The sequence below is a fragment of the Podarcis erhardii genome (genome assembly GCF_964252035.2).
Source record: "Podarcis erhardii genome assembly, chromosome: 8".
NCBI lineage: Eukaryota > Metazoa > Chordata > Lepidosauria > Squamata > Lacertidae > Podarcis > Podarcis erhardii.
Window position 1 is genome coordinate 61,481,488 of NC_138499.1, and position 26,472 is coordinate 61,507,959.

Sequence of the window (26,472 nt, forward strand, 5' to 3'; positions counted from 1 at the left end):
AAAAAATCACGTTTCCACAAGAAATAAGAACCAAGCTGGAAAGAGCAACAGATATATTGTTGCCATCCCTTGAGGGCGAGCGAGGGAAGAACAACATCCCTGCTAATCGCCTTCTTTTGGCTTCGACTGGCAACTCCAACGCCCTCGGAACCTCGCCGCTCGGCCAACGCCGCCTGCCCGGAAGCTTATTTTGGCGCGCCGAGTCCGCTCTAGCAAGTCCCCGCTCCGCCAGGCTGCTTCCGGGTCAAAGGGATGCAGGGTCAGCCGGAAGTTCGAGGCGTGGAGAAAGATGGTGGCGCGGAGCACTCGCTCGATGGCTAGGAAAAGAGTCGCTGCGGAGGCTGCTGCCGCCGCCGCCGCCGCCGCTTCCTCAGAAGAGGACGAGGACGAGGAGAGGGACGAGGCTCCCGAGGAGGTGACCTTCGAGAGCGCGCGCGCCGCGGCCGAGGAGGCGCGCCGGTTGGCGAGGGAGCGCGTGCGCAGGTAAAGCTCGGCGTGGGACTCCTCCATCCCGCGCCTAGAACGACGCCTTGCGCTTCGGGGGTCAGCCTCGTCGTGGCGGGGAAGGGCGGGGGTCGTAGTTGACCGGCGCCTGCCCTCCCTCCCTCCCTCCTCCTATGGGGCGGCGGGGAGGGGGAGAGGCAGCGCCAAGAGCCTTTCGGTGGGAAAATTGAGCCATTCGGCAGGACTGAGGCGCCAGAACCAAGGAGAGAAGCTGACGTAGCTGCATCTTGGGCTTCAAGGAGCTGCTGCGTCCTTTTCTTGTTATCCCCGTGTCTTCGTCCCTTTCTAGTGTTGCAAATGGCCTTTGCGTAAAAGGTCGAATTTGTCCATGATAGGCCTCAGCTGTGAGAAAGTATCCCTTACTTCGGTAGGAAAATAGTAGGTGGAGTTTGCTGGGAGAATAGTTTGCTGCATGCTAGAGAGAAGAGAGTATCAGTTCTTCAGACAAACAAGAGCCAGGATTTGGTAGTGTGATTCCACCTGGAGAAACCCTTGAATTTTCTTCATTCTATCCTAAACGGTTCAATTCTGCAGCTCCTCAAGGACCACCTCTGACCTGGACCATGAGGGCTTTTCTGCTGCGGCCCCCTAATCCTCTTCCACCAGGCCTCTGGCTGATGAATTTTCTACGGCCTTTTAAATGTGTTTGTGGGGGGGGGGTCTTGTCTTGTTTCAACTATTTTGTGCTTTTACCCTGTATTTTTTTATCTTGTGAACTACCGTGAGATCTTCAAATGATATAATAATAATACAACATCGTAGTCCAAAACTAAGGGAATGTATTAGAGATTTTTCTTGGTAGATTTGACAATATACTGCTGTCTACTGAAAGTAAATTTTCAGTCATTCATATTATAAGGACAATTTACTATGTTCACATAATAGTTAAGTGTGTTCCCTCCTCTCTTCTAAACATAGACAATTGTGGCCATTGTGAGAATACATCCTTCTTTTCCCCTGACTGCACTTCTTAGCTAGTTTCTCTTAACGTTGTTGATAGCACTTGGAACAAGCACTCACAATTGACTGTAAATACACATTGATTTTTCTTGTGCCCATGTCTTCTCTTCATAAACAACATCTTATTGTTTATTTACTTAGAGAAAAGGCTACCTTAAAAGAAAAGAGACGACAGAAAGAAGAACTATTTAAGGAACAAAAGGTAATGTTGAAGTTGTTTTATTTTTCATGCCCAGCAAACTTCCACGCTCTGAAAATGTTTAGCAGTTGTACCATACTGCCCCTGCAGTTGCACACCATAAGACTGAGAATCACCATGAATAACATCAAAATTCAGTCCCAATGTGTTATTTTGCAGATATCTGTGTGAGGGATTTACATGTGTAATATACAAATGTTATCTACAAACTAATTTTCTAGAGTTCCCAAATGTTTTTAAATGTAAGTGAAATATCACACATACTCAGTTTTGCACCACTTTTTATCTTAATGACTGCAGTCTATTGAGGTAAACTATTTCACTATACTTTTTAATGTATTTTTAATCCTAGCCCCACCCTTTGCTTGTTGCAATTTACCACAGTGCACATCTTGGGTACAGCATAGACTGTTTTGCTCAAAGTAGTAACACTTTTCCAACCTACGTGGTTCCTGTTTGTATGGTTTTATAAGGACCCATGAACAAAGTGGAGGCAGGATATAAATATGCAAGCTTAACGACTTAAGCTCTACCATTCTGGGTCAGACAAAAGCTCAATCTAGTTCAGTGTCCTTAAACAGCAGCCAATGAGATGCCTCTGAAAAGTTACAAAGTGTCCTGTTCCCTTTTCCCATGGCAAGACTTGTCTGGAAGTTTAATCTGGGACATACTGAACCTAACTAAAGATCTTGTACATAGCCCAGCTCATTGGTCATTTAGTCACAAAATCATAATGACCAAATGAGATATCAGGGCAAAGCCTATTTATCCCTTTCCCAAATTAATGTATGGTTAGATACCAAACTTTCCACTCAACTGTCAGCTAGGTGTGGTATACCATTACTGCTAGCATTGTCAGAGGGCTAGCTTAATAACAGCTGTTGCTTAATAATTTGCTAATGTTGGTTTCTTTTAGAAAAGAAAGCTGCTTCCTGAAAATGTGTTGGAGGAGTTGGCATCATCAACACAGACTAGGTAAGCAAAGTATGTTCTGGAGCACCAATAAGCATTTCAGTGAGATTGGGTTGTATGCTTCCTTTGGCTGCAATACCCATAAATGACTAACCCCCACCTACACTGATGGATTTATAATTTCCAAGCAACACCAATGGCCAGAATGGGGAGAGCAGCGCATGAATCAAGTGTCATAATGTGCAGCTGGTGTATGCCCTACCTTTAAAAATGTGTCTTAAATAGTAAGGGAATTGGAAAGCTGAGTTACTGGGCGCTTTGCTATTATATTCATGATAGGTAAGCACAGCTATTAACAGTAATTGCTGTGCGTATTTTAATAGGTTCCATATGAATGTGCCATTTTTGTATTTGTGAATAATTGATCAAAAGGTTCCTTACTAAATATCTTCCAATGTTAATTTCTCCTTAGCAAAAATCAGCCATCTGCCATGCAAGAGCAAGGTATGTGTACGATTCTGTCCAAGATTACATTGTGTTTATTATGTACTTTGTATCATGCCATAAATAGTAGGATCTACTTGACAATGCCCATACAATATTATGACTATTATAATAATGACCATGATAACTATTTTTGTGTTGTTCATTAATCTTATAGTTTGAGATACTTTCACTTCTCACAAAATGCATTCGTGCTGTAAACTTTGTTCTTTAATTCACATATTCATCATAAATGTGCTGGGTCCCCAATTACCCGCACCTGTTTGTCTGATAACAGTGGTCATTCTTTCTCTTACCACATACATTTGTGAATTGTTTAGTTGCTAAAGAGGCTAAAAAAACTACTGGAATGGGTTTGCAACTAGTTGAAAAGTATTACAGTGGTACCTCAGGTTAAGTACTTAATTTGTTCCGGAGGTCCATACTTAACCTGAAACTGTTCTTAACCTGAAGCACCACTTTAGCTAATGGGGCCTCCTGCTGCTGCCGCACTGCCGGAACATGATTTCTGTTCTCATCCTGAAGCAAAGTTCTTAACCTGAAGCACTATTTCTGGGTTAGCGGAGTCTGTAACCTGAAGCGTATGTAACCTGAAGTGTATGTAACCTGAGGTACCACTGTATAGTCCTGCATGGTATCCATGGACGTGTAACATTTCAATGAAAGTTTCCATTATTTTTATAGGTCAGAATGTTGAAGATGATTCTGAAAGTGAGAATGGCCAAAAAGATACAGAGGAAGACAGTGAAGAAAACTTGGCAACTAGGTATGGCTGAGCGATTCTTACATGTCATAGTGTTGTAAGAAAAGCCCATTCTGTTCTGCAAGCGCATATGATGTTCTTATTGCTCCAAATAGCCATTTATTGGTCACAAAATCTCAGATCCAGCCGCTTAAAGTACTGTACACAGCTACTGTTGCATGTCAGTTGTATTGCAGGATTCTCCATGTACAAGATTTGGCTACTTCTGTCCATTCGTTCAGTAAGACTCAGGAAACGGCTGTGCTTGGCTTGAGGACGATCCTGGGTTTTATTACTACAATTGCCTTTTTAAAAATCTGATCTTGGAGACCCACAGCCAGTCACAATAGATAGTACTGATATAAGGCATCTTTTATTTATTTACTTAGGAAAGTTTATAACCCCGATAGGTTTTTATACTGCTGATGAATTAGCATCGTTCATTTTGAACAAGCCTGAATTATTATTAGTGAAGCTGAGGAGTTATTTAATTTTATTTTGATAAATTAAGGTTTTAGTTGTAATATTATTCCCCCCACAAGCCATTTCTAAAATATGCAAGCTTTAAAATATGCTGCCGCGTGTGACAGTGTATGTTTTCACAAAAGACATTTCCATGTTAATACAAAGCCAAGCTTAGAGGCAGCTTCTGTACTTGCAACAGTATCCTGTGAAGACTGTCAATAGTACGCAAAGTAGGACTGCCCACTAAGTAATACAGTGGTGCCCCGCAAGACAAATGCCTCGCAAGAGGAAAAACTCGCTAGACGAAAGAGTTTTCCGTTTTTTGAGGTGCTTCACAAGACGAATTTCCCTATGGGCTTGCTTCACAAGACGAAACGTCTTGCGAGTTCTTGCGAGTTTGTTTCCTTTTTCTTAAAGCTGCTAAGCCGTTAATAGCCGCTAAGCCACTAATAGCCGTGCTTCGCAAGACGAAGAGACTCGCGGAACGGATTAATTTCGTCTTGCGAGGCACCACTGTAACCTCAATACCTGTTAGGTATTTTTGACTTGTCACTTAAATTACCGTATTTTCCCCTCTATAACACGCAGATTTTTTCTCCTAAAAAGGAAGGGGAAATGTCTGTGCGTGTTATAGAGCAAATGTGTGGTCCCTGGAGCCGAAAAATCAGGCAAAAATCAAATCGCCAGGCAAAAATCAAATCGCGGCGCTTCACGGAGAAGGGAAAACTGAAAAGAGGAAGCGGCTGCTTTCCTGCATTCTGCCTCAGGGTCTTACTGCCCACCCTCCTCTGTTTCGTTGCTGTGTTTGCTGAAACGGAACAAAGAGCAGGGAAAGCCCCTCCCCTCCAGGCAAGCTCCGGTGCTGCTGGGGGAGAGGGGGAGGGAGAGAGAGAGGGGGGAGAGAGAGAGGGAGAGAGAGAGATATGGCTGGCTGGCTTGGGTGGGGGGAAACTTTTGCCTTTCTTTCCTCCAACCCGTTAAATCCCTCTCCTGCATTCTTAGCCAGCTGCTTCTCTGCACACCCCTCTAATGTCCCTTCTTTGTTTTTCCTTCGCTCCCCACTTAAAATGTGGTTACAAAGCATAGATCCACATGGATCCTCAGGATCTTTGCATTGGGTCACCCCAAATTCACCATCAGATCACATAGCATGTCCATGGCTACAGCCTGCACCAAAAAAATCACGCACCCACTGTTGCCTGGGGCTGCAATGGTGCAAAAACGTGGTTAAAAAGCATGGATCCACATGGATCCTCAGGATCTTTGCATTGGGTCACCCCAAATTCACCATCAGATCACATAGCATGTCCATGGCTACAGCCTGCACCAAAAAAATCACGCACCCACTGTTGCCTGGGGCTGCAATGGTGCAAAAACGTGGTTACAAAGCATGGATCCACAGGGATTCTCAGGATCTTTGCATTGGGTCACCCCAAATTCACCATCAGATCACATAGCATGTCCATGGCTACAGCCTGCCCCCCCCCCAAATCACGCACCCACTGTTGCCTGGGGCTGCAATGGTGCAAAAACGTGGTTACAAAACATGGATCCACAGGAATTCTCAGGATTTTTGCATTGGGTCACCCCAAATTCACCATCAGATCACATGTCTGTGGCCACAGCATGAAGCCCAAAAATGATACATCCACTGTTTCATTCAGAATGTTTTTTCCCTTGTTTTCCTCCTCTAAAAACAATGTGCGTGTTATGTTCAGGTGCGTGTTATAGAGCGAAAAATACGGTAGCTTTATGTATGAGAACTTGATCACATACATTAGATTACTAGGAAAAAAGGGAAGTTGGAAATCATTTGACTAAAACTTTCTTTATGTAGGTCTGCTCTAGTAAGAGAAGTTACAGAGAACTAAGTATCATTTTATCATTAGGCTCCAAGAAAGCTATATGGCTGTGCAGCTAAAAGATCAGGATTTAACCAACAAGCAGCAGCAAGTGGCCAAAGACTTCCTACAAAAACACCTCTATGGAAGAGGTTGCCACCGAACAACAGGTACAGTGGCCTTTGCACACATTTGTAGAGTTATACATGTAGCTTATGCTAATTGACTCTTTGTCTTTTCAGCAAACCAGTATTTTTCTGTTCAAAACAAGAGAAGTGATGTTAAAAAAGCTGCATTCCAGTTTGTGAATAAGTCTTGGGGTAAGTGTTTTTTTATTTTTTGAATGTGCATCTTATGTGGGTAATGAAGATGTGGTATGGATACAATCCCCATGGAGCTGTTTGTTATGTAGGAGCGATGTAAAGGAGGTTTTCTTCCTGGGACAGTGCTTGTAAGTGTCAGGGTTGACATTGACCCATCTTTAAAGGACAGAAATAAACTTGTGTGTTTACAGTATTTTTTTATACTGAAGTGTAATTAGCTCAGTGGTAGCACACATGATTTGCAGTTCCCAGTATTTCAAGATACGCAGGGGAAAGGTTCCCCTGCCTGAAACCCCAGAAGAGCTGTTAGTCAGTGTAAACAATACTGAACTAGACAGCAGTGGTTCCTCTTGGTAGACAAGTCGGCTTTCTATGTTCCTAAAGAAGTTTGCTTTCTTGTTTGTGGGAGATTGGCTGGCCATGTTAATATAAATAAAATAAGGGTTGATATAGTCCTGAGTATGGAGCTCAAAGCACCTTGTTTGTTGGTATTATTAGCAAGATCAAACAGGCCTCCTAAGGTAGAGAATGATTTTCTAGATATTGTGTTGAGAGAATGGTATCACGCCTAGTGCTGTGGATAAGTCGATGTGAGACTTAAGCCAAAAACTGCCTTACTTAATGTACTCAGCTGCTGTAGCTGTCTCAACCCAGAGGTGAAGGGGCAGATTGGCGCTTCTTTCATAAACAATTTGGAAGGGACCTGGCAGCAGCTGTTACTTTAAAAATATTTTTCTTTCCTACCAGGTGAAATGGAAAAGCAAAAGGCTAAGAAGTTCACCAAGCACTGGGTTTCTTCAAAGATAAGCTGCTGAAACACAGACTACATTTTTACAAGTTGTGGAAAATAAATTGGAGTTTCTTGAGTAAGAGCTGTTCAATATGATTTCTTATATTATATTGAAAAGAGGCTTCATATAAGCCAACTTCTGTAAATACTATAAAGTATTAAGGACATTGCCATATTTTTATCCTGCTTTTCTCCTCTAAACAGTGCAGTCTACTTTATTAGCTTTCCACATTTAAGCTAAATTTAATGCTGAAATGCAATTCTATTCCTTAAATCCTTAAAGGATTGGAATGTCTCCTGCAGGGTTACAATTCTGCAATACAGCTTTTTAACAAATCTCTAGGTTAATAGTTGCATATATGCTTGTAAACAATATGTGCTGGAATCTCAATTGCTAAAATAAAAATGCAAAAGAACCAATATGGATTACAAAATCAAGTTTTCTTGGCCCTGAATTTCAACTTTCACATACAAGCTGCACTGTGAAAATAAATACTTCTGATGAAAGCTATGCCACCCCCATTGGTGTTCAGTTAATATTAAAGCAGTGTAAGACAAAAAGTGAACCTAGACTGCTATGATTCTCATCAAAAGGTTCTTTAAACCCTTTTAACACAAAGGAACCCCCTGCAGCCCATGCCATGACTTTCATAACTAGATATGTTTAATTAACTAGTTCCAAGTCCAAAACACAACACAAGCAAAGTAAGGTAGCCATCCTACCATATGTAGAAGTATTTAATGGCTGGTTAATTATGGTATCACTACATTTTATTGCAATAGAGTACTCATTTAAGCACTTTTAAAAATGCAGGGTGTACAAAGATTAAATTAAGACTGAAATTGACTAAATATTTGGTTTTTATATAAATAGGCCATAACCACACTGTGTTGACATATAATACTGTTATAATACAACAGTTAAACAGGTGAGTCTACAACATAAGTTGTCTGCAGTTAAACAGGAAACAGAGTTGAAAAGACCATGTTAAAACAAAAACCACTAGGAAACAGGTTGAGATTGTAAGTAGCAACAAACATATTCACTCAGCTCCTGAGTATTTCAAGTTTTACAGTACACATTAAAAATATTTCTTCCCATCAATACTATACAGCCAAACTGTCAGGTACTTATGTATTTTGCAAATTACACTGATTGATCTATGTAATAATGGGGGTGGAAGTTGGCAAATTATCCTGCTTGAAGTTTACATCACCCACATACTAACACATCCACAACATCATCTATTTCGTCCCGCCTTCCATGAAGGCAGGACTTTTTTGGTTTGTCTGGAACAATTCAAGGGTTTGTCAATCTGATGTTACCAATGATACTTAACTCTGGTTAAAGATGGAAAATTTATCCTAACAGTAGGTTAGAAAATCATTTGCGTCATGCTGTAAACTAGGAAGCAATGTAAAGCAACAGACCTGTCCTTAGTACATAATTTAAAAAATCCAAACTCCATTCAGCAGAGCTGGTCTACTTTCATGTTGAATATAGCCACATTATACACCTTGGACATCATCATATGCATAGCTAGTGTAGATAATCTTCCACTGTGGCAAATGCACAGGATCCAATTCCTGACCGGGCCATCAATCCTAGACACTGTGAAGCCTGTCCCATTGCAAGAGCAAGTGGAGGTTGCTTTGGTAGATTGTGTGTCTCTGAAAAGATTACATAATATGTTATACTTAAGACCAGGGGAGGGGGAAATCTTTCTTATCAGATACTTTTCCTACAAAAATATTGTGCCTCTGCAGTTACCAAACTGGACTTTAAATTCTTCCCAGCATCCCAAAAGAGACTGAATATTTCACATCACAAGACTTTACCATAACATAAACCATACAGGAATTATATCAAAACCTTGTGAATCTTACCAGTCAAGATTGGTAAGAATTTAAGAATTGGACGAATTTAAGATTTATGTCATTTGATGTACCACGTCATACAAAAAATAATCCTTCAATGAAAATGAGTGTGTAACTTTGACATTTACGGCAAAGGGATTTGGTTAAGTGCCAAAAATTGCCATTGCAATTTCAACAATATTTGGCATACAACACCATAATTACTTTAGGTTAACTTACAATAATAAATGTGCTATGAAAAAAAATGGCAAGCCTTACCTAGTATTGCACTATTGAGAACTGAACACACAGGCTCTCTCTGAATGGGGTCCAGCTGATTTCCTACTGGACTGCTCCAGGGATCTGAATATGCAAGTAAACTGAATGCATCCTGTTGAGAAATCTGGGCTTAGTTTTGTCATTATCAAATTATCATCCGATTAAAATCAAGTACACTTGCATTATTTTTTTATCTTGCCAAAAAAATTGAGCTTATGGTAGAGGGCACTATTTATTATTTGCCAAATGTAAATTCCAAATTCTCTTTTAAAATCATGAAAATGATTGTTACATTTGTAAAAAGCCACAGTTCCTAACAACTACACAGTATGAGATCAAGTGCTCACTATCAGAGCAGGGGTAGGGCAGAAAGTGCTTATGAGAAAGGGAACTGGTTTTTTGTTGTTGTTTAATAGTTTCCGAGTCTCTGGTTTAATTTAGTCATTTTCCACTACATTTCCTTAAGTATGATCCAATTCATTCCTCCACACAGAATTAAAAACCAAAGCTATTATAGCTACCAAAAACAAGTCAAACTGCTTTTCAGCCGCACACTGTACTAGTTTTGTTATTTGGGTGGTTATTTGACACAAATAGGTGCAAGCACATTAATGTTTCACAGATGACAAGCTAGTGAGCTGAGAACTGCAAATATCACCCTCTTCCTTGGCATAGACTGGATTGCACATCAGTGTGGATATCAGCGCAAGCTCGTATTTGACTGGAAATACATTTTAACTTACTTTGAGCATTTTCTTGTTTGCTGTGTTTTTGCCACACTCTCTTCTTAGCTGCTCACTCATGGCTTGCAATTCTCTGCCAAAATGAATCATTCTTTCAATAGCTGCTTGGCTACCTCCACATAGTTGACGTCTTAACTGACTGGAATCAACCTCTGTGAGAATGATAAGGCACTATCACTAAACAGCACAGCAGTGAGAACACAGTGCTTTGACTACACACAAACTCAATGAATTAGGCCAAAGTAATAATTGTGGTTGATCAATTCAGGGTTTGGGCTTCTGATTTAAGACTTTAATTTCTAATCCATTTTTCAACTTTGAGAACTCTGCAAAGCAGCATACAATAAAAGTGACAACAGCCCAGATAAAACCACATAAAACACACACACAGAACCCACCACACAGAACCCAAATTCAAAAGGTATGACAGAATGATGATTTTATTGTTCTTCCAAAGGAGCCAAGAATGTGGATCTGGAAAGCTTCCTTGGGAAGAAGTTCTAGAAAACTGAGGTCAATGCCAAAAGTGCATTATTCTTAGTAGCTGACAAGTCTTGATAGCAGTGGTCTAATAAAAACACAAGCTGGAACTGTTTAAGTCAGTGTTTCCCAACCGGTGTGCCAACTAGTGTGCCGCGAGACGTTGCCTGGTGTGCCGTGGGAGGGAGGCTGGCGAGTCGGGCGGCAAGAGGCGGGGCGGCGGCGGCAAGCACACGCGGGGCGGGGAGCGAGCTCCCTCCCACATCCCATCGCCCCGTGCTCCGCGCTGTTGTAGGCCAGCCCTGCGCACCCGGGGGACCTCCCCCCGAGAGCGCAAGGCTTGCGGGCGTCAGCTGGCAGCGCGGAGCACGGGGCGCCCTTCGGAGGACGCCCCGTGCTCCGCGCTGGTGTCGGCCAGCCTTGCGCACCCGGGGGATCTCCCCCCGGGAGCGCAAGGCTTGCGGGCAGCAGCCTGCAGCGCGGAGCACGGGGCGCCCTCCAGAGGACGCCCCGTGCTCCACGCAGGTGTCCGCAAGCCTTGCGCACCCGGGGGATCTCCCCCCGGGAGCGCAAGGCTTGCGGGCGTCAGCTGGCAGCGCGGAGCACGGGGCGCCCTTCGGAGGACGCCCCGTGCTCCGCGCTCGTGTTGGCAAGCCTTGCGCACCCGGGGGGCGCATGGGGCGCCCTGAAACAGAGGGTTCCCCATGCTGCGGACTGTAGCCTGCCGCCGGACGCGCGGGGCACCCTGAAGCAGAGCGCCCCTCGCGCCAGGCAGACATGGGCCAGCCCCACAAGCTCGGGGGACAGCGGGGAGGCACAGCACCGCCATCCCACTGTTCCCCGACCTGGTTTTTTGGGGGGGAAATAAAGGAAAAAAATTTTTCCTTTATTTCCCCCCTCAAAAAAGTAGGTGCGTCCTATGGGACGGAGCGTCCTATGGGACGAAAAATACGGTTCTTACTATTTCATAATAAAGTAATTATAAAATACTTTCTTTGTGTTTATTTGATTCCTATTAAAGAGAGTTACTTTATATATAGTCAATATAGGCACAGAGTTAATTTTTTAAACATTTTCTAATGGTGGTGTGCCTCAAGATTTTTTTCATGAAACAAGTTTGCCTTTGCCCAAAAAAGGTTGGGAAACACTGGTTTAAGTATCTAAGATAGACTTTGGTTACAAGGAAGGTCTGCTGACTCAAATAAAAACTAATTTAGGTTTGCTTAGTATGTCTATACTAACCCAGAGGATGGAGGAGGGGAAGCGAGTCATCCAAGTCATATTATCAACTGCTTTTGAAACTTCCCTCAAATTCAGAAGCAGTTGTCTATGAGGTAAGCAAGACTTTCTTGGGCTCATGAAACTGGATCCTGACCACTGTAAATATTACTGCAAATGTAACGAAGCAAGCTTTATTTTGTTTTTTGTGTGTGTTCTCTTTTAAATTTAGCCAGTTGTATCAAACATTTCTCATTAGGCAAGTTTGTATCGGTTAAATGAATTTAAATATACTATTCTGTGATAAGCGATCTTAAACCATGCAACTGATTCTGCAACTTGCTCATGCATTAAAGAAGTATTTGATATCTGATATTCTGGGCTCACCACATAGCAAGGCATCATGCTAATCTTGTAGACAGACGCTGGGTTTCACAGAACATGCCTTTTTGTGCATGAACATTTTTACAGGGCATGAAAGTGGTGACAATTTCCCCTTCAGTCTAGAAGCCCTTGTGCTGGGTTGGATCCCCTCCAAATCATGGTGATGGAAGTTTTATTACAAACAAGTGGGCTTTTATTTTAAATAAAACCCGATAAACATCTGTCTGTAATTTGACACACTATGGACAAATACCAGAATGTGTTTACAGTACACCCTCCCTAAAATTATAGAAATAAGCACCCATAATTCTTAAAGCAAAGGATATTCACTAACTTCCCGATTCTTGGACTTCAGCTGAGTAAAGATATTCCTTTCTTGGAAATGCCTCCCTTTACCATGGTTATGGCTCCAGACCTGATTCAGGCTTGGTAGCTATAGAAATGTAACTGCTTTCTGCAAGGAAAACAATCTTTTTGTCTTATGAAAGTGATTCTGAATTTTACATTTTGGTATTCCCATGAATTTGTTTTTTAACTAAGTAGTACCAAAAATGTGGATGGGGGGGGGGGAGAGAAGAGGTACATTAATTGTCGCAGACACTTTTTGATACACACCTGCAACAATAGCTAATCAAAAATTCTTACAGTAGTGTTAGTAGGTGTACAACTTGGGAAAGTATGATGAAAATTTACAAAAACTATCCAGAATGGAGCACAGACATTTGCTAAATTTGCTCCGCTCTCTTTTACATGTAGTTCTCCTTTATCTGATCCATTTAAACAAATTAAGTTTATTCTGCACCTAAATGCTCTATAAGGCTGCAAGATAGGAAGGATTTGGGGAATGACATCAAAAGCACACTTGCACACTACCTCAATCACGCAGATGCAGTGATCCTTGTGTCTCATTGGTCTATGGCACTGGGAAAATGAGTAACATAGCTCATTATGCAGATCAACTTTCCCCAACCTGGTGCCCGCCAGATATTTTAGAGCACAGCTCTCATCATGCCTAATTATTGCCCATGTTGGCTGGGGCTGATGGGAGTTGTAATCTAAAACATCAGGAGGGCTGAGGCAAAGCTGATGTAGTTGTTTCTACTTTACTCATTAGCAGGAAAAGTGTGATGCTGGTGTGAAGACATTCCACACAATAAGAACCACTTAGGAGTTGTGGTGGGCAAAAGGCGTAACGCTAAAGCCATTTCAAGCAGCATCTGTGTGACAATTCCATCTCTTCCAAGATTATGCAAACTCAGAAGATATTTTACAACAATGGGAAGGAAGTGTGAGTCTTTCAAGCCATAGTGAAGCACAGCAGAGTGAAAATAATCCAATGCAAACTAAGTAAATTATAAATGCAGACGTTACATATAAAGATTTTCCACTGACTATAGCACTTCAGACCTATATAAACTGCCTGAAAACAGGTTAGGTATGCCTAAAATTCTCTTGAAAATAACTGCAAGTAAACCAAACAAAAAAATGGTGATAGTAATAGTAAATATGTAAGAAATTTTGCTGCAGACCCATTTCTGTGTCACATTCTTCCATTTCGTGATCATGTTTAGAACTACCGTTAAGGAAGCCATTGGATGATGTCTCTGCAACCCCATTGGAGTAGTGATCTGTTTCCATGTCTACATCATTGCTGAGAAGAGGAAAAATGCATCATTAAGTGTATAAAGTGTTGGAATGGGGGTCTCATTTTTAAATGTGCACCTCACTATGTCCCACAATGCAACTGGGGAAGAAAAACCTATTTTACCACACATTGCATCTGACTTATGGTAAAAAAACAAAATAATCACTTGACTGATGGGGTGACAGAGCTCTTCCTTGGATAGTCTATTTCTCTGTGTGAGCTTGTGCATCCAAAAGTGTTGTAAGAAACATTACTATTGGAATATGAGAAAGTTGAATTTCATGATGAATTCAATACATTATGAAGAATCCTTAATAAAGGGTGGATCAAAGCGTATAAAAGCAAGCCCACCTCAAGCAGGTTGCTCCCAAAAGCCTGAGCTTGCTGGCACTGCCATCTTAATTATGCTGCCCCTGACAGAAGCACGTGGGTGGCATGGCAGTGGGTGGTATGTATGTAGGTGTACTATTCAGAGAGCTGATAAAGCAAGCTAAGCAATCATGGGCCTTACAGAAACACACGATGGAGGCAGTCCAGTGGTGGTGAAGCCTGCAGGGACCGTGGCACTTGTTGCCCAAATATGCCATATTCTGGCACCAGGCCTGTCTAAAAGCCAGAACATGAGCTCCTAAAAAGTTAAGTGTGGGCTGTGAATCTCCAAAGTCACCACTTTTTATTTATTCTGCAACAGTTCTTGTAATTGCACAATACATAACTACAGGAAACAGGACCAGCTTTCGCTGTTGCTCCTGACCACTTAACCTATGCAGCTCATTTTCTTAGCCTATCAGAAATTGGTGCACCAAGTAAAATATAAGCCCCATTCAGATGTAGAGTACATCCAGTATATTCCCACCTCTGGTCATCTTCATAATTTTCAAACACTGGGATTTCTCTGCAGATAACCACACAAAAGACGTACATATTTTGGGAGCCATGCTAAAAGCATGACCCTCCACCACATCAACATAGATAGGACCTAAATAGGATGCATCAGCGGGGCTAGAGTTTGTCATTTATCCACATTGCTTCCAGGCAGACAAGAATTAAAATAGTTTTAAAATATAGAAATGCTAAATAGACATGTGAAAAATATTTTATTTGTGGCTCGTGTGTGTGTTTAATTTTTTAAAAATAGACATGTATGGGATTGTCCAGTTTCTCTCCTCAGACGGAGTATCTGAAATATATCCACATGAGAGGTGGTATGTAGATTCCTCTAAACTTTCTCTCTTTGTACAGGGGGTTAAGATAGGGAAAGGGATTTCACAGAGAAGTGTGCTGTACAGCAGTTTCAAGAATGGTGGCTGCCTACAGTTGATATAAGACTGGGGAGAAAAGTCCCTGAATAGTAAGTGGTTGACGTGGGGAAAGTAGTGATTGATTAGTGCCTACCCCATACTAAAAGCAGAGAGAAAAATATTTGAAGTCCACCCACTAGGGTGATATGGAGGCACTGAAGCTTGTAATAATAGCCTATACAGGTAACTCACAACTTGCACTTATCTGATCAAAACTTTGCATGGGTGGGGAAAACAACCCACTCTCCAAATTTACTTACTCCCCTGCATCTATGCAAAGCTGTGATCGTGGGACCCGGCTTTGGGAAGGTGGTGCAAGGGCTCTGGCAGCATCCTCAAACCCTTGTGCTGCCTTCCCAAAGCTGGACAAGCAACCCTCCACCTTGCAGTGAAGCCCAGTTCTGGGGGATCCTGGCTTTATGCAATTTCGCTTATATGCGTGATAGCTAGGAATGCAGCCGCCACATAAGATCTGAGTTACCTGTTCTAGAAAATCAGTACAATACATAAATCACGAACAGTGGTGGATGAAGAACAGTGATATCAGGTTGGAATGAGTGTACTTACCTGGAGTAGCTGTTAACTTGCTGTGACCGTGTTACATTTATATTATTGAGCTCTGGTACATTCAAACTGGTGGACTGATGTTTACTGTGACAGTAAGACTGATATGCTTTGTTTGATATCACTCCATTACTGCAACTACTTTCAAAACCTAAAACCCAAAAAGCAAAAATTCTTTTTAAAAATAATCTAGTGTTTGAATTTACAAATGTGTGCTTATTTTGAATATTCATAATTCCATACAACATGGGTTTTGCATAGAGGGCAAGCTAACCTCAAAACAATATGGTTTCTGTCTTTTGGCACCTGAAAGGACTCTCCTCCCATAATCTCTCCTCCCTCCCCAGAAGTAGTATGAACAAGCTGTCTATTATTTGATCTACTGTGGTCTAGATAGCATGGGATGCAGCAAGAGAAACCACTCATTCTGTAATGAGGTTTAAACTTTTGGAAGAATCTCTTTGCTTGATCCTTATTTGCTTCTTAAATAAAATTATGACAATAGCTGCAGTGGTTAATTGAAAGAGAGGCCCACTTGTCCATACACTATGGGACATGTCTGTCTCTATTGTTATAAATAAGACAGGTGCAGAAGAAAAGTTGTTAGTGCCAGCAAGGAGCTGAGTGGCAACACTGCGGGACACCAGCCACAACACAAAGCATTTCACATGCTAATAGACAGATGGATGAAAAACTGAAGATCCAGAAGTGAAACACCTCTGTATAACACCAGCTTCTGCCAGCTCAAACTCACCAGAACAGTGTGTGCTACTTCCTTTGCCTGTTGCTAGACTGTGAATATTCATTCCATGGCTGGGGCTCATACTAGGACTACTAAACGATCGAGGACTAACAGGATAGCTATCTTGAGATTTTGGACTGTGACCTCCTAGACATCGTACTTCACTGTCTGTACCATTGACCATTTCTATGAATTGCCGTACCCTAGGAAACACAAGAGAAGAGTTAGTTTATGAAGCCAATATAATTTCAACAATCTAATTGCTCTCAGTATTATTAATGATTTGCATTATAGTAGTTTGGTTGCTGTTTAATACAAATGAAGGTCAGTGAAACATATAATCATTACTGCAGAATGAGAGCATCTACTTCTTCCCCCCGCCTTTCCACAGCTGTAACAGTAACTGCCACTTGGAAACCATTCAAAAATAGAAGATTGGGGAATAAATGAAGGAGCTTTCCAGCAAAGGAAGGGCCTTTTCTCAATTCCTAACTGCAGCTGCTTCCTCAAGCCCCATAAGCTTTACAGCAGGTTTTTAATTCTTCCTTTTTAAGTGGATTACATGGCCAGTAGTGGATATTCACACACCTTTGTGTACAAGAAAAAGACTACTCCAGTGTTGAAGGAGAAAACGGTGAATTGTATTGCTCATCCCCAGTAATGGGGCACTATTTTTAATTCTTAAAGTGCCACATGACAGCACTTCACCATATTTTAAAAATCTGGTCCAGGTATTTCAAATTAGCACAGACCTATTTATGTACTTCATTCTCAGATAATGGGGTGGGGGTGGGGAGGGGCATTTGCTCCCTCTCTCTTTTCCTGGTTAGAAGCTGAAATTATAGAAGGAAAAAAGAAGTAGATTTCTGTGATATCGTTGGGCAACAGGCATACAAAATTGTCCAAGACAGGGATGTGTGAAGGATTATTAGCAGTTTCACAGAAACCAGGTACAGTGGTATCTCGGGTAATAACAGTCCTGCTTACGAACGCTTCGGGTTACGAACTCCACAAACCCAGAAGTAGTTGTTCCAGGTTGCAAACTTTGCCCCGGGATACAAACGCAATCCGCTTCCGGGGCTGCGGGAGGCCTATGTAGGGAATGTGTGCCTTGGGTTAAGAACGCTTCAGGTTAAGAACAGACTTCCGGAACGAATTAAATTTGTAACCCGAGGTACCACTGTATAATCTGATATTAACTTCACATTCCAAAAGTTCTGCTACAGAACTTTCAGGATTATAACTGTGCTCTTTAAAAAATTAAATTACAGTGGTGCCTCGCAAGACGAAATTAATCCGTTCCATTAGGCTCTTCGTAGAGCGGTTTTTTCGTCTTGCGAAGCAAGTCCATTGACAGCTCAGCGGATTAGCGCTATTAGCGGTTTAGCGGCTTTTAGCGATCAGCTGTTAAGCGGCTTAGCGGCTTAGGAAAAGGGGGGGGAGGGGGAAAAACCCGCAGGAACTCGCAAGACATTTTCGTCTTGCGAAGCAAGCCCATAGGGAAATTCGTTTTGTGAAGCGCCTCCAAAACGGAAAACCCTTTCGTCTAGCGGGTTTTCTGTCTTGCGAGGCGTTCATCTTGCGGGGCACCACTGTAAATTAAATTAAGAGGTTCTCAAGACTGAGGAATAAAAGTTAATTCTCAAAGTAACTTTTTGCAATTCACTGCACTAACATGACCAACAAGATCATTCACTACTGTGGAAGCTTGAAAGTCGTAAGGGTGTCCACATAAACTCCCAACGATTAGCCAGCAATTTACAGTACTAACAATTTACTTTAAGACTTACTTCAAAGCAAATAAGAGATTAGGATTTCTTTCTAATAAACTTGGATACAATTGTTGTGTTGTTTCAATGGCTTCTCCCATTCTTCCTGCTAAAACCAGTTTCTGAATTCCTGTGGAGAAAAAGAAGAAACAGATTTAAGAACTGTACATTTCCCCTCTGCTTTAGCAAGCTCTTTCAATGCAACCCACATTGTCTAATGCAGCAGGTCTCTTTGAAGGCAACGCTTCCACCAATCATAAGCTGAATGGTGCTGGGAGAGTACCTTCAAAAGAGACCAATCCATAAGCTATGCTGTGGTTATGGAGATCACCCGACAGTGGTCTATCATCTGATGTCACTATTACATTAGGTGATTGACAAATGTGTGTAGTCCTACTCACCTGTCAAATTTGGCCAGCAGAGGAATCCCCGCACCCCTGATATAGTTCCACACCCTTGATGTAGTTATGTAAACATTTCTTGTTAAAAGTCCTCAACTTTCACCAGATTTTGCTAGACACGTTGCAACAAATACTTTACATCAACTGTGAACCACCCTGAGACTCCAGGTTTAGGGAGGTATATAAATTCAATCAATCAATCAATCAAATCAACCACAAAATTGCATCTTTCTTACACACCCAGTTAGTACTTAAAACTTGCAAATCCTGCCTTTGAAAGGAGGAGACCTACAAAATAGCTTACAGATTTCAAAGAACAAAATAAAACAAACAAACAAACAAACAAACCATAATAAAAAACAGCAACAATAACAAGCCGAATCCCTTCAGAAACTCTGACAACTGTACCATAGCATATCAAGAGAAATATTCTGTTATACCAATTATAAGGCGAAACTCTAATTTAAGGTAAAGACTAGTTAATTAGCATCACTGAAAGTTATTAAGAGCAATCCCCAAGCATGTTTTTGCAGAAATAAGTCCCTTTAAGTTCAATAATCAGTTAATTTCATATATGTATTAACTATTGCTTTAAATGATTAATAGCGCAATCCTATACTCAGAAGCACATCTCATTCATTAAGTTTAATAGGGTTTACTCTCAAGTAAGTTAGTTTAGGACTGTTGCCTAAATCACTAAAACCCAAAAGTAACTGGTAGGGCAAATACTTATAGGAATGTATGAGAAAATATTATTGATGACCTCTCAACTGTGGAATAGCTTTTGCTGGCTAAACTGTCAAGTTATACATCTGTCAATATAGTAATCCTGCAATTTACGTGCATTTAACTTGTGTACATTCAGCTTCATGTGCTTGGCAAAGAAATAAAAATAACTAAAAAAAGGGGCAGAAGTCAGGGAGGGGGGATGGGACACTTCGGCAATCCCACTTGCCATTGCATCCAATGTGCTTTGACTATATGTGATTTTGGCTTTAATTGTAATCCCTGGAATGTAACCCCAGCATATACTGAGGGTTTACTGTACAGTGGTACCTCGGGTTAAGTACTTAATTCGTTCCGGAGGTCCGTTCTTAACCTGAAACTTCTTAACCTGAAGCACCACTTTAGCTAATGGGGCCTCCTGCTGCTGCCACACCGCTGGAGCACAATTTCTGTTCTCATCCTGAAGCAAAGTTCTTAACCCAAGGAACTATTTTTGGGTTAACGGAGTCTGTAACCTGAAGCGTATGTAACCTGAAGCGTATGTAACCCGAGGTACCACTGTATTTTAAAAATGCACTCATACCAAGTGCATTAATATGTGACTGGGGAAACTCAGCCAAATGGACGGGGCACAAATAAATAAATTATTATTATTATTATTATTATTATTATTATTATTATTATTATTATTAAAGTCTAAAAAAAATAAATTTAATCATGGTTTTATCAGGTGGCAGCCCTGCTAATTATATTTAGATAACCTTTTTTCTTTGTATCATCTATGGAACACAGTGACCACTAACTGCTGATTATTTTGTTAATCTGAACAAGGAGCACTAAGAAAAAAAATTATCTGAACATTTAAATTACAGTATTTTTCATAACATCTAACTGGTATGTTGGAACGGAACAAAAGGGGGTGGAGCCTCTCTTATTACTGTACTTTGCTTTATTATATTATTTGGCAAACACCCCCCCCCCGAACCGTTTACATTAACTATAACAAGCGAGATTGGAAAGTTTTGTATTTGTTAATATAATATGGCTCTAAATATATAAACTGTGTGGAAATACTACTACTATATAATAATAATAATAATAATAATAATAATAATAATAATAATAATAATAATTTTTTATTTATACCCTGCCCTCCCCAGCCAAGGCCGGGCTCAGAGCGGCTTACAAGCAATAATAAAAACAAGATGAATGATTACAAACTTAAAAACAAAAATAAAACACAACATTAAAATAATGGAACATTATTGGAAGAGGATAAAAGATTCTCCAATGTGTGGACATCAGATAGAAGCAGAATCTCATTAATCGCTGGAGAGACATTAAAAAACCTTGGACAGTTTCCTGGAATCTATGTGGGAGCTGTGTCACACTTTTAATTTGGAAATCCACCATGACTGGAAGTCAAGACCAGGCTGCAGAATTTCAAATCGTCATAGGGGGAGGCGAGCCTTTAATATGTCATTGTATTTGTGTTTCCAGTTTGATTTGGTAAATTTCCCCTGGAAAGGCTAATGTCTGATGCAACCGGTCTGGGAAAAGCAGACGCTTAGATTTGATTTTATCGGAACTGAGTGAAGATGGTGGCTGCCAGGAGCGAAAAGACTTTCAGATTGATTCGGCAGAAACACCAGCGTGTGAGATGCTACAAACTTATAGAGGGGAATCATAGACATAAAATCCACATAGAAACACATCATTGTTTGTTTTAACTCGCTTGTGGGAACAACTCAGAGGCTGTGAAAGAATGAAGGTCAACAACAGAAAGAATTAGAGGAACCATCGGAAATTACTATGAAAAGCAGTAGAAGTATGAGATGACCAGAACCCTCTGAACTTGAAGCATGGGAAGTCCTATTAAAAATTTATAATTTGGGAAAATATTCAGACTACTTGATGTGTATAATTTAGAATATTTAATGTGATTTGATTGGATTGTTAAAAGTGGAATATTCAATAAAAATGAATTTAAAAAACAAATTACAATATTTTTCAGACTTACTTTGTCTATTTTTAATGGAAGCCAATTCTTCTAGTACAGTCTGATCAGTAGATCTGGCAAAGGCCTCTGCTGTTGCACAGTACCCATGATGTACCAAATAAGATGAAACCATCCTGTAAAAAGTGAACATATGCAAGTAAATACATAGCCTGGAGGCAACTTTTCAAACAAAGAACTCAAAATCCTTGAGAAGTGGTTTTGGTAAATTTACATTATGAATATCCTGGGATAATATTCTAATATTCACTTTTAGCTCTACAAGTTAATTTAAACAAGCAACTTCCATGCAGAGTTACCACTTTTTCATGTTTTCAAATGAAACATGTATGCTTATGCATATTTTAAGTACGCAGCAACATTTATTTGGCTGCTTGTTACTAGGATACTGAAGATACAAAACATGAGAGTGGCCAAGGTAACAACCCTGAGACCCCCTGCTCTTACTTCCTATTCAAGACAATGGAGCTAGTCTAGAAGAGTTAAGTGATTTAATGCTGCTGCTAAATCAAATATTTAATTTAGGCATACAAAGCAGCACTGAGCATAGGAAATTTCTTAACCTCTGAAACCTAAGGCAGTTCTGGATATTAACACAGAAGAGGAGCAATCAGCAGTTCCCTGGAGGGGCAAACAAGCTGCACTTAAGGTTGCTGGTGCAAACTTTAGCATCTTCAGCTGCAAGGTAGAAATAGGCTGATAAATGGTATGTTAATTTTGTGTTTACAGAACGGAGAACATGTGCAGTATCATTCCTCCCTTCCTCATCCAAAGCAGAAACAGAGTAAGAACTGGAGCACCATGTCCATACAAAATGGAGGGCAAATAAATATATCAATCAATTAATTATATGCACATGGCCAAGATTTTCAGAAGCTACTCAAGAGACAAAAAGCAACAGTATTTGAAGTTTGTATGGTGGCATCATTACTACTATAGCAAAAAGAGTGTCAGGTGCTTTTGTTGTTTAACTGGCACAATCTAGCATAAACTGATAGCACTGAATCAGAAATTAATGTGCATGTCATCATTCTATCATTATTGTCAGATACTGGTGTGACACAAAGTGTGCAAGTCTTTTAATTGTTTTATATATAGGAAGCAGACCTAGAATCATTGATTGACAAAAGGTAACAGCTCCTTCTCATATTACTTAATCCAAATTTACACATATTGAAGGAGACTGTCATGACACAGATTTTAAAAAATCAAGATGCATGGGATGATTTTTGCATTGCTGAAGTTTGAGAGAAAAAGCTATTGCAGTTACCAGTAGGCATTGATTTCACATCCAAGTACCTCTCTCTAGCCCCTTCACTACACAAGAAGAAACATTATTCTACATGGAGATAATGTCACCAGACAAATACAAATGACACAGTTTAATAGGTGTTGCAAACTTACCTCCACTGACATAAAATTATGCAACTACATATATGCAGACTAGGGTTTCTAAGACTGAAGAGACTAATCAAATCTCTTAAATTTGAATAGAAATTTAGGAAGGACTTATTATAATCTTCAAATGCTTACTTTTGAATCATAGTCTGCCATTCTCCTTCCCGATCTCCTATAGGAAATCGGTCAATCTGAGCTTGAATTTTGGTTCTCCATTCTCGCATATAGTCTTCAATATCAAACACAAATGGATGCTGTCCAAAATTCGCATCCACCACTTCTCCTGGTGTTTGAAGACCAACTGTAGGATACAGGTTTGGCTGCAAGAGATAATTGCAATACATACTTTAATCTCTCAAAATCCAAATGTACTTTAAACTGGCATGAATGCAAATTACTGGATATACAGAGCAACAAAATGACTGCAAGTGCCACTAGCAGAAAACAAAACTGAATCACATTTCCCCACCCATGCTCTAAGGCAGTGGTTCTCACCCACTGGTGTGGCAGAAGAGGATGGCAAGTGTGGCGGGAAGAACCAAGGGCAATCTATTTAAACATTTCAATGTAGTGTTAGCATAATATAGTATTAGTAGAGAAGTAATTTTATATACACACAACCAGAAGCAGTATTCACGTCTCTCTTCAAGAGCATTGCCTATTCTTCTACATCTCCACAACATATTGTTGTGAACAGGGATTTTCAACTGACAAATATGAAAAATCAGAAAAGAGAAAAGTTTCTTTGTGTTGTTGAGGAGACGAGAGTTTGGCTCAAATTAGACCGAATATAAATGAGATTACCGCAAAAGCAAGCTCACACCTCTCACTGAGTTTGAATATATACTTAAGGTACGTATGTAAGAGGCTCATTTATAATTATATTTTGGGAATGATTAATGTTCGTACATAGCTGCATTGTTTTATACATTCTGAATGTCCCATGATCATATTAAAAAGCAGTTGTGTTCTATGTTATAAATCAAGCACTGCTAGGAGTTGTTTCTTTTTGTTTTCCAATGTATTTCTTATCAATAAAAAAATTGGTGTAGCATGAGGAAATTTTTATTCTGAAAATGTGGCCTAGAGAAAAAATGTTTGAGAACCACTGCTCTAGGGTTTCAACAGAGGTCTTTTCAAGTCTTACCTTCTGCTGCCAGAGATTATATCAGGGACCTTTTGCATGCAAAGGATGAGCTCTGATACTAACTTATGTCCCCATACTTGTGGCTCCTATGTAATCTAAATATTTGCTGAAGCATCAAAAGTCATAAATGCTAACACAATGCTAACACACCAAATGGAAGGCAATGTTTATAGCATTTTGCCAATATTCTTGTGAAAATTGGAAGTTTCATAAAAACCTCCAGTAAAAATGAGAAACATTTGTTCCAATTGCAAATTGTTGTTTTGTTACCATGGCTGTCATTTTAAAATACAAAAAAAAAAAAAAAAAAAAAAAAGGAAAAACACATATTATACAAGCAGGGAAATGTGTATTTTACATAGGAATGCTATTGAATTTTTTAGTATGTTTATCTTACCGGCAAATCTGTGAAAGCAATACCTGTAATCAAGAGACATAAATTAAGATTTGTGCTGCCACAGTCACATAGAAAATGTATTTTAATCATACAACATACTCAGTGCTCATATAATCTAAGTTGAGCAGCTTAGATCTCAAGAGGACAGGAAATATTACTGGTTAGTTATTCTCATTTTTTAGAATTTACTTAGGTGTACTCTTATGCTGTTAAGAAGCAAGCAGAGTATTTTGTGTACCTATGATAATGTAACATAAAAAGGCAATAAAAACAGGGATGCAGAGTTGGCAAGGGGGTTATCAACTCCTGTTTTACCAGGTAAATCATAGTTTACACAGTTTACAGGAAAACTTGTTAAGAAACCTGTATTGCCAAGGAACGAACTAACATAAAAGTTAACTTTCAGCATCTGTTTTAGGGAGATGGCAACAATATGTAGCTTATTTGAGAATTTGTTTTTTACTTTAAACCTCAAAGAGCTACTGACAAGAGCCCTGACAAGTGTCCTCCTAGAACTGAGGAAACAGTATTTGAACTTTCTTTAACGTTTTCTTTCAGTGCTGAGCTCCAACAACAAAGTAATATTTAACATCTTAGATTTAGAAAGAGTGCTATCACCAGTTCATTAGGTGTCTTGATATATATTTAATTATCAGTGACTCTTCTTCATACCCAAACTATGTCCGTTCTTTGTGTAGAAACAGGTATTGTTGATAAGGTTTACACAACAGCCAATGACATCACCAGTTGTAAAAGTTGGACCGTAGGGTTGTCCAGTTCCAGAGGAACAAAATGAATGTCCATCATCTCCATGGTACCCATATGAATGCTTATCCCAACCTTAAAACAAAACATGTAGCATTTAGCTTTGTAGCACATCAGATGGTGCATCTGAAAATAAACACAACTGAATTCAAAAAGGTTAAGCCATGGGCATATGCCTAAAATAAGCATAAGGCTATGCATAAACTGGAAACACAGTTTAACCTCAGGGCTGGGGGGCAAGCACAGGAGAAGAGTATTGGAATGCTGGAAGGAAATTCAGATGTAATGCAATATTTATCTTCTTATCAAGCTAAAACTTACTTTACTACTTTAAGAACATGAAATATATGGGTATGTGACTTGGAACATAAAACTGTACTTCAGCATATTTATGAAATTTTAGAGTACAAATGCTTTGCTGTATTAGAAGAACTACAAAGTAGCATTAGAGCTGCAGCAGCAAGCTGCTAAATCCAAAGGCCTCTTATCATAGAACAAGCAAGACAAAGAAGCACAGAGATGAGACTTGTTTGGTGTGCAATGTAGCATATTTGTGTTTGGTAGCATATTTGTGAGGCTGGAGGAGAGAGTATGTTTTAAAGCCTGGGGCAGCAATAGGTGATGCAGAGATAGAGGATGAAACCATGAAGTGTCGGGATACTAGATTGGGAGGAGGGGGAAAGTGCCTTTCAGCCAGCACCACCTTCAGTAAGCTCATTTAAGCTTAATGGACTTTACCCCTAAGTAGACATATATAGAATTGTACTGGAATGTGGATAGGAGGAGGAAAATAAAAACTGTTTTGAAATGAAACTTGGGGTGAGGAGAAAGATAAACCTTCCCATCACTGCTTATGGAGGGAAATTTAAGAAACTATTTGAGGGTGGGATCAGGTTTGGATAACTTTATTAAGTGACGGGTGTGTCAGCTGGAGTATTTTTCTTGCTTGGAGAGCATTTTTACAAACCCCACACTCACATGTGCGGGCGTAACTTACAAAATGCTAGCGACAGGGTTTTAAGGTTTTTACAGGTTATCTGGATTAGTATCTAAAAAAGATGTACTGATCAGCATCTCACAGGAATAAAGCAATGTTTTAAAACAAAACAATGATTTCTTATCATACCTGGTAGTCTGTTCATATTCACACCTTGAGCAGAGAGCCCAATCCCCATATAACTGTAATATTGAAAAAAAAAGTTTATCCCTTTTGAATTTCAAATGACCACTTCAAAACAGCAACATTGCAAGAAAATCTATTCGCTACTATTGAATTAAAGAGGTATGGATTGGCATGACAATTTAACAGTCATTTTCTCATATAGCACAATATATCACACATGCTCTTTTGACAGGTACTAGATACACATTTCATTGAGAGGTGTGAAGTTAGATTTGT

The 26,472-nt window shown here is 40.1% G+C and overlaps 2 protein-coding genes across 3 annotated transcripts in view; one reads left to right on the top strand and one right to left on the bottom strand.

Annotated features, from left to right (window-relative positions):
• The first annotated feature begins 242 nt into the window (after positions 1-242).
• Positions 243-7,313, top strand: NOL7 (nucleolar protein 7). Of its 2 annotated transcripts, none has more exons than XM_081873485.1 (8): positions 243-483; positions 1,606-1,666; positions 2,580-2,638; positions 3,048-3,079; positions 3,764-3,845; positions 6,176-6,297; positions 6,370-6,447; positions 7,198-7,313. In XM_081873485.1, exons 1-8 carry the CDS (start codon positions 290-292, stop codon positions 7,263-7,265), a joined length of 696 nt encoding a protein of 231 aa, XP_081729611.1. In that variant the 5' UTR covers positions 243-289; the 3' UTR covers positions 7,266-7,313. The 2 variants fall into 2 exon arrangements, with proteins under 2 accessions (XP_081729611.1, XP_081729612.1); XM_081873486.1 differs by lacking the exon at positions 243-483 and adding an exon at positions 818-856 and having other exon boundaries at positions 1,505-1,666.
• A 633-nt stretch (positions 7,314-7,946) lies between these two features.
• Positions 7,947-26,472, bottom strand: part of RANBP9 (RAN binding protein 9) — a 28,318-nt gene continuing 9,792 nt past the window's right edge. Inside the window, exons 3-14 of the mRNA XM_081873512.1 lie at positions 26,200-26,252; positions 24,981-25,148; positions 24,309-24,331; positions 22,900-23,084; positions 21,370-21,482; positions 18,244-18,352; positions 16,466-16,656; positions 15,715-15,862; positions 13,731-13,852; positions 10,120-10,271; positions 9,377-9,488; positions 7,947-8,911 (exon numbers count right to left, since the gene is read on the bottom strand). Of these exons, the coding sequence (XP_081729638.1) occupies positions 8,781-8,911; positions 9,377-9,488; positions 10,120-10,271; positions 13,731-13,852; positions 15,715-15,862; positions 16,466-16,656; positions 18,244-18,352; positions 21,370-21,482; positions 22,900-23,084; positions 24,309-24,331; positions 24,981-25,148; positions 26,200-26,252 (1,507 nt within the window). The 3' untranslated portion in view covers positions 7,947-8,780. The remainder of the gene's footprint in view (positions 8,912-9,376; positions 9,489-10,119; positions 10,272-13,730; positions 13,853-15,714; positions 15,863-16,465; positions 16,657-18,243; positions 18,353-21,369; positions 21,483-22,899; positions 23,085-24,308; positions 24,332-24,980; positions 25,149-26,199; positions 26,253-26,472) is intronic.

Excerpts from the sequence above, each read along its gene's own strand:
- NOL7 (XM_081873485.1), top strand. The coding sequence starts at position 290 with ATGGTGGCGCGGAGCACTCGCTCGATGGCTAGGAAAAGAGTCGCTGCG. Across the intron at positions 2,639-3,047 it reads GCATCATCAACACAGACTAG|CAAAAATCAGCCATCTGCCA; the intron begins GTAAGCAAAGTA and ends ATTTCTCCTTAG. Across the intron at positions 3,846-6,175 it reads GAAGAAAACTTGGCAACTAG|GCTCCAAGAAAGCTATATGG; the intron begins GTATGGCTGAGC and ends TTTTATCATTAG.